We start from the raw sequence: 7,544 nt of genomic DNA, 5'->3' as shown, positions 1-7,544 counted from the left end.
GGGAGGGTCAGGGCCTTGGGACAGGCCGTGTGGCTGGCTTTTTTTCAGCGAGTGTTCCCTGGAGTCACCGGGTGAGGCTGTTAGGTCGTGACAGGTGGAGGATGTAGCCACACTGGAGCACCCCAGGAGGGGACGGGGGGCAAGGCTGAGGAAAAGAGGATGCCAGGACAGGGGACTCGGATGTCCGCAGCCGCTGGCACTCTCCCACTGTCCTTTGCACCTGGGACCCTGAAGGCTACGGTGGGGTCTTTGCCACCAAAGGAGGTGGCGGACCCGTGGGTGATGGCAAGTGGCTCTACGGGTGGCTGTGATCCCTGGCCTGGGGGGGTCTCCTGGCCCCATCCCAGGGGAAATATATGCCCCTCTGGGCTGCAAGGTCCTAGCCTGGTGAACCCCTCAGTGGGCAGACAACTGGGCAGGCAGATCACCCCCAGTAAGTGATGGGGTCCCCAGAGTGGTAGCAGAGAGAGACTCAGACACCCAGTCCTTGGAACCAGTCTTTATCCAGGCGCTAATCCTTCACTTCCCTGGGGCCGTGGTGCCCACGGGCTGCCCAGAGCTCCCCCCCCCCCAACCCCGACGCAGCCTGCCCCTGTGATGTGAGCCGGGCGGGCAGCTTGCTGGCCCTGCCGCTCCTCAGGCCTGGCCCGAGTCCCCACCCTGTGCCCCCCACTGTCTCAGTTCTCTGGGGCCCGAGGCCCCGCGGGCAGGGTCAGGGCTCCTGGCTGCGGGGCAAGGTGGGACCGTCTGCATCCTGCCCCCCGTTGGGGGCCGAGGCGCCCACGCTGCGCAGCTCCCGGGCCAGCTTCTCAGCCAGTTTGCGGAAGGGCGGCCGGCGAGCGGGCTCAGCCTCCCAGCAGCTGCCCATGAGGGCGTGGATGGGACCCGGGCAGCCCTCGGGGGGCTCCATGCGGTACCCCTTCTCCACGGCCTCTGACACCTCCTTCAGCGACTATGGGCAGAGGGCACGCCGGTGCGGGCTGGGGGTCAGGATCACGACCCCTAGACCTGCGGGGGACCCAGTGCCGCCCCCCCACCCCTGCTCACCATCTTGGGGTATGGAGCCCGGCCGTATGAGAAGACCTCCCACAGCAGCACCCCGAAACTCCAGACGTCCGACTTGCTGGAGAACTTCTGTGGGGCCGGAGATCAGGGGGAGAGGGACCCCTCAGGGCTTCTGCCCCAGACCCTGCTTCCTCCAGGAAGTCCCCCTGGGTTGACCTTTAGTCCCAGGTCTCCTCCCAATAGGCTCCTGCCTCTGAATCCGTCCCACCCCCCAACCCAGACTCAGTGTAAGAACGAGGTTATTCTTGCTCTCACTTGCTGAGCCCAAGACTGTTTCAGAAATGAGGAGACCAAGGCCCAGACTGGGGCTAAAAGGAACAATTATGGGCCAAGGGCTTACCAGGGAGGCGGAGCCAGTCCCTTGGAGGTTCAGAGAGGCAAGAGACAGGCCCAGGGTCGCACAGTGGAGCTAGGGTTCCAAGGGCCCTGGGGGGTAAGGGGGGCTCACCCCGTGTTTGAGAGCCTCGGGTGCCGTCCACTTGACTGGAAGCCGGCTGGAGTCCAGCCCCTTCCGCTCGGCTTTGGCCAGGCCAAAGTCGCTGACCTTGGCCACCAGGTCCTCGGACACGAGGATGTTCCGGGCGGCCAGGTCTCGGTGCACCAGCTTCTTGCTCTCCAGGTATTCCATGCCCTCGGCCACGTGCCTGGAGTGGAGGGGTGGCGGGCACGGGGCTCGGGTGCCTGGACCACAGACTCCCAAGGCCAGGCTCCTCCCTGCTCCGTGCCTCGGTCTCCCTGCCCCCGGGAGCCCCACTCACAGGGAAAACTGCAGGAGCTGGGGGGTGTTCACGAGGGCCCGGCCCCGCGTTCGTAGAAAATTCACCAGGTTACCCTGTGTGGGAGACACGGGTGGGGTGAGGGCTGCTGGAGGCTGCTCGGCCGCCGCACCCCGCCCGACCCTCGGGCCCTGCCCCCACCTTGCTCACGTGCTCCATGACGATGTAGAGGCCCTGGTGCAGGATCACACCCAGCAGACGCACCAGGTTCTTATGCTGCATCTTCCTGGGGGCAGGCGGGTGTGCGGTGAAGGTGGCTTGGACCCCCACCCCAGCATGCCCTCCCCTCACCAGGACTCACGTCATGACCGCCGTCTCGTCCAGGAAGGCCTGGGCTGTCACGTCGCACTTGATGTTCTTCACGGCCACCTTCTGTCCCAGGTACTCACCCTGCAGGACGGCTGGGGGCCGGTGGGGGAGGAGATCAGGACCCCACAGAGACTGGACAGACACGGGGACATACCCACTCACACTGACCCCCAAGGATGCCAATGCAGCGGTGGGTCCCCAGGCCTGGAAACCGCTCCCCTACAAGCTCCAGATCCCTGAGCAAAGAGAATCACCTAAACCAGTCTGCAAACTCCAGCCCTCGGGCCCAATCCAGTCCCAACGTGGGTTTCTGCGAGGCTCGCAAGCTCAGAATGGGATTTTACATTTTTAAATGGTTGAAAAAAGATCAAGAGAAGAATATTTTATGACATGAAAATTGCACAGAATTCAATTTCAGTGTCCATAAATAAAGTTTTATTGGCACACGGCCATGCCTGTTCATCTCCCTGCGGCCTGTGGCTGCTTTCCTGCTACAAGGACAGAGCTGAGCAGATGTGACAGATGGAAAATACACACACTCCAGCCCTTTCCAGAGAAGGTCTGTGAGCCCTGATCTAGGCCCCGGGGTCTTCCAGGATAATAACTTCAGGCAACGGCATCAAAAGAGAGGGAACAGGGACTTCCCCGGCAATCTGGTGGTTAAGAATAAGCGTTCCACTGCAGGCGGCGGGGGTTCCATCCCGGTTGGGGACTAAGATCCTGCATGCCATGCAGTGCGGCCGGGAAAAACAACAACAACAAAACAAAAGAGGGACCAGAGGGACCAGAGGGACCAGTGTGAGCCAGAGCCCGGGGTTGTGAAGGGCTCACACCCGCTGGGCGCCTGCCTGAACTACCTTTCTCCTGGCACCGGCTGTCGTGAACCTCCTTTCACAGACAGGAGCCCTTGGGTTCTCAGCCGCACAGCAAGTAGGTATCAAATGTGGATGTGAATTCATCTCTGGGACCCCACCCACCCTCCTTCAGCCCCTGCCAAACCCCCCGCTCACCTCCAAACTCTCCTTCTCCGATCTGCGCTCCCAACGTCAAATGCTGCAGGTTCAGTAACCAGCCGGCTGTCGGGGGGAGACCCGGTCAGAGGGCTGCCAGGTGCCAGCCCCTCCCACGGCAGCTCCACCTGGCGGGAGACCAGGCCGTGTGGCATGCGTCCCCACAGTGGCCCAAGGGCGTGTCTGAGGCTCCGCACTCCTGGTACCAGTTATCGGGCGGCCAAAAGCAACAGAGTCCTTCTCTGTTCCACCTGGAGACTGTGTCCTTCCAAGGACCCTGTAGGCTCTTCCTTTACGATCCTTTATCCCTGACCACCCAGGAACACACACACGCGCCAAAAAATACAACAGAGATTGGTAAAGCTTCCAGAACCTTCTGGTAAAGGTTCTGGAACCTTCCAGAATCTTCCAGCGCTCTAAGTCATCATCTGTGTTCCAGCTTCCCTGATCTTTCTCTCAAGCACCCCTGTGTTCTTCCCCCCCGCCCCCAGCAGGTTCTGTAGGTCTCCTCCTCCACCTCCCCAAAGCCCCTCTCCAAATCATGAGCCCCTGAGTACAATCAGGCACGGTGACACCAGCCTCCACCCAGATGCCATCCCCAAGACACTTCCAAGGAGACAGCCACGATCACCAGGTTCAAAAGGGGTGGCCACGGTAGGGCACATTGGCTCTGAGCATGGAGGATTTCACTCCTCAAGGGCTGGAAAAGCATTTCACGTGAGGGGAATAGAAGACACAACAGTACAGATGCATGAGAGGAAACGAGGAGTCACACAACCCCAGGGGCTTGTGGAATAGAGGAAGGGCTTTGTAGATGAAGCAGGAAAGATAGCTCGGCCACAGGGGAGGGTTTGGGAAGAAGGAGGACACTCCCTCAGGGAAGAGGTGGTCCGACTGGACTGTCTGAGGCTGGGCTAGGGCAGGGGCAGCCAGGCAGGGAGGGGCCGGATTTTTTTTTTTTTTTTTTTTTTTTTTGGCGGCGCCAGGTGGCTGTGGGATCTTAGTTCCCCGACCAGGGAGTGAACCCTTGCCACCCCCTGCAGTGGAAGCGCAGAGTCCTAACCACTGGAAGTCCTGGGGAGGGGTCAGGTTTAACAGGTGTTAGAACTTGGCCATGGAGGGGGTGTGGGAGGGTGGGGGACGTCGAGGATCTGCCCAGGGTTTCTGGCTCAGGGATGATGGGAACAGAGGCAGGGGTTGGGGTGGGGGGAAGCAGCAGGTGTGAGAACCAGATCAATATTGTGCCCCGCCCGGCCTAAGGGCAGCCCAGGTCTTCTGCCTGCAGAGGCAGGCACAGCGACCTGCTCAGGTGATGTGGCCTTGGCCCTGTGCCCAGGCCCCAGGGCCCTGCCTCTCCAGTCCAGGCTAACACTGAGCAGAAGGGCGGGGGCCCCTACCCTTGGCCAGCTCCTCCTCCGCTGACTTGGTGCCCTGCTTTCTCTTGGGTTTCACCAGCTTCGTGCAGATGGCCCCCTTGTCCTTGCTGTAATGCTGCAGGGTGGGGCAGGGCAGAGGCAGCCATGAGCCCACCCCGTGGGTGAGGGAACCCCTGCATCCCATCCCCTTCCTAGGGGGGAACCTCTGGATGGGGTGGGTGGGAGCTGGGGAAGAGGAGAGGGGGTTCGTTCCCACAGGACTCTTTAGGCTGGTTTCCATGGGAACAGGAAAGGATGCAGACTAGCAGGAAACAGGAGGATGGGGAGTGTCTTGGCATTGGTGTCAAATTGGAGGTTCCTAGGTGTCCCCAGAGGAGTCACCCCAGTCTCTGGAGGTGGGACCTGGAGGACTCAGACCAACTGTAGGGTTTGGTGGCCCATGGAGACCAGCCCCTCCTTCCCCCCATTGGGGAGCAGACACCTCTTGGGTCCCATGTCCAGCCAGCTGTCGGGATAGGGCGGAGCCTGGCATCCCTCCATCTCCGCAATGGGGGGGCATGGGCTCTGGGGTCCCGGGCCTGTGGCCAGCCGCACCTCCACCATATCCATGAGGTTGCAGAAGCAGACCGCCTCGTCGATGGTGAGGTGGCCGTCGCGGTGCAGCACACGGTAGTGGATGACGTCACGGCCGAAGCTCACGCACAGCACGTAGTCGCCCGGGTGCCGCGCGGACTCTCGCACCAGGAACAGCCCGTCCTCGGGCGGCTGCAGCTGCTGCACAGCCTCCTGGCCCGAGATCTTCCCGTGGAACCACCTGCGGCCGGCGGGAAGGCGCGCTGGGCATGGCTGGCCGGGCCCCGCTGACCCCGACCCGGTCCCGGTCTCTTCCCCACGACTCACGGCATGAGGCTGAGCTTGGGGTCCGCAGAGAGGGCCTCGCGCTCCCGCAGTGCGCCCGCCGCCAGCAGCCCCTCCTGCCCGCTGGCGTGGTGCTTGGCGCGGTACCAGCTCTTGTTCTGCGGGAAGGGAGCCAGGTGGGGTCGGTGGGATGGTTTCCTGGCGGAGTCCCCTCTCCCCAGGCACACACCCCCTCCCCACTCACCTCGCAGGCCTCCAGGATGGTGACCACGTCACCCTTGCGGAAGGCCAGCTCCCCGGGCTTGGGGCGCGTGTGCTCACACTTGGTGATGCATTGGGTGCCTGGGGCCCAGCGCCTCTAGCGGGGGGGTGCCGAGAGGGGGAAAGGGGTCATGAGAGAGATGCGGGGTGAGGGGAGAGAGAGGCCCAGAGGAGAGAGAAAGACTGGATTGAGGCAGAGACCACAAACAGCACACAGGGAGAGAGGAGAGGAGAGAGGGCGAGGGAGCGAGCAGTGGACATATCAGAGTCACAGAGCGGGGGCCCAGGGCAGGAGGGCAGGAGGAAAGGGTGAAAGAAGAGCAAGAGCAAGTGATAGAGGAAGATTGGCACACACCGCCAAGGGGCCACGGGTCAGACAGTAAACCTCCCGCTCCCCATGGAGTGGAGCTCCTGTGGACTGCGCAGAGGAAGGGCCGGGGCACAGGCACCCAGGTTGGGGGTACTCACCGTTGGCATCCTGGCTGAGATGGGTGAGGGGTGCCAGGCGTGGAGGAAGCGAGGGCTCCCCTGGGGAGGGGGCAGAGACCAGCTGGAGAGCCCAGATTCAAGCGAGGCTGGGGCCCCAGGGGCCATGACTACCACTTCCAGCTCAGGCCAGGTGGAGGTGACAGCCAGCCGGCCTCCCCAGGCTTGTAGGGGCTCCCCAAGCCCCTCTGGGGAGGTGGTCTTTCCCTGGAAGAGTTCCTTAGCATGGAGCCTGACCCCGCCATCATCCCCAAAGGGAAACCGAGGCACAAGGCAGGCACAGAGCAAGTGGCCAGGGGCTGACTCAGGCCCCAGCAGCCCACACAGTGCGTGGGGAGCTTGCAGCCACCTAATGGAGCCTGGTTCTTCCTCTTTTCTGGTAAGTAGGCAGGGACAGGACAAGGAAACGGGATGATTCAAGGTCATTCCTAAGAATCTCTGACCCTGAAGGGGGTGGGGGCCGGAGCAGTGCAGCCCTGCTGGGCTCCTGTGGCCGCCAGCTGAGCCTCTCCCCTCTCCCACCCCACGCCAACCCAGGACGGACACACAAAGTCCCTCGCTGCTGCTGGGGCTGGGGCATTTCCGCCCCCTGCTTCCCCCATGGACCCCACCAGGTGGCTGGGCAGTGGGACAAGTTGGGAGGGGTGAGTCTCTGCTCCTCGAATATGTGCCCCCAGAAATCCCCAGCCCTACGTGTACTCACACGCATACTGATCCATGTACACACAGAAACACACAGGTGGACACAGGTACCCACAGGCACGCGGGTATGCAAGCAAAAGCAGGTTCTCCTAGAGACAGTTGTGCACACACGTCTACACGTGTGAACACACGCACAGACTCTCGGACATTCGGAAACGTGTGTACCGGCCCCCCCCCCCACCACACACAAACCCACACTTGAACACCTGGGCGCCAGACGCTGGGCCACTTGGGCACGCAGAGCTACACGCAGGGCCGCGCACACGCAGCTCGGAGACACGCGCACATCCCTCCACGTGGACCCGCGGATACACACACCCAGGGGCTTGCAGACGCGCACACCCGCACCCACAAAAATACCACCCCACCCCACCCCGCTCCTGGTCGCATCTAACCACCCCCGCCCCAGCCGCGTACCGGACGCGCGCCCCGGACGCGCACGCTCGCGCTCGCACACCGGCCCCTCCCGCGCTCGCCCGGCATACCTCCACCCGCGAGCCCTTGGGGTCCCCCCACTGTCCCACCGTCTCTCCCCACCATCCCCACCGGCGCGCTCACCTGTTCAGGGGTCGCCCCTGGGCCGCACCCCGCGCCCGCCCCCAGGAGGGCCCCCGCGCGCCGGCTGCGCACCCCGAGGCGGCCCCGGCTGCACAACTTGGAGCAAGTTGCTCCGCTTCCTCATTTTGGGGGGGAAGGCTGGG

At 63.0% G+C, this 7,544-nt stretch overlaps 1 protein-coding gene across 1 annotated transcript; it reads right to left on the bottom strand.

Annotated features, from left to right (window-relative positions):
* Positions 1–581: 581 nt before the first annotated feature.
* On the bottom strand, positions 582–7,015 carry MATK (megakaryocyte-associated tyrosine kinase). The gene is made up of 12 exons (XM_030879263.3): positions 6,124–7,015; positions 5,639–5,752; positions 5,437–5,552; positions 5,131–5,350; positions 4,558–4,651; positions 3,161–3,226; positions 2,143–2,242; positions 1,983–2,067; positions 1,824–1,897; positions 1,514–1,709; positions 1,048–1,134; positions 582–952 (listed from the first exon to the last, which is right to left on the bottom strand). The coding sequence occupies exons 1-12, from the start codon at positions 6,565–6,567 to the stop codon at positions 713–715; spliced, it is 1,836 nt and encodes a 611-aa protein (XP_030735123.2). The 5' UTR covers positions 6,568–7,015; the 3' UTR covers positions 582–712.
* Positions 7,016–7,544: the final 529 nt, after the last annotated feature.

The sequence above is a fragment of the Globicephala melas genome, chromosome 3 (assembly GCF_963455315.2).
Source record: "Globicephala melas chromosome 3, mGloMel1.2, whole genome shotgun sequence".
Lineage (NCBI taxonomy): Eukaryota > Metazoa > Chordata > Mammalia > Artiodactyla > Delphinidae > Globicephala > Globicephala melas.
The sequence above is the reverse complement of the archived record's forward strand: the minus strand, read 5'-3'. Positions and strand labels throughout refer to the sequence as shown.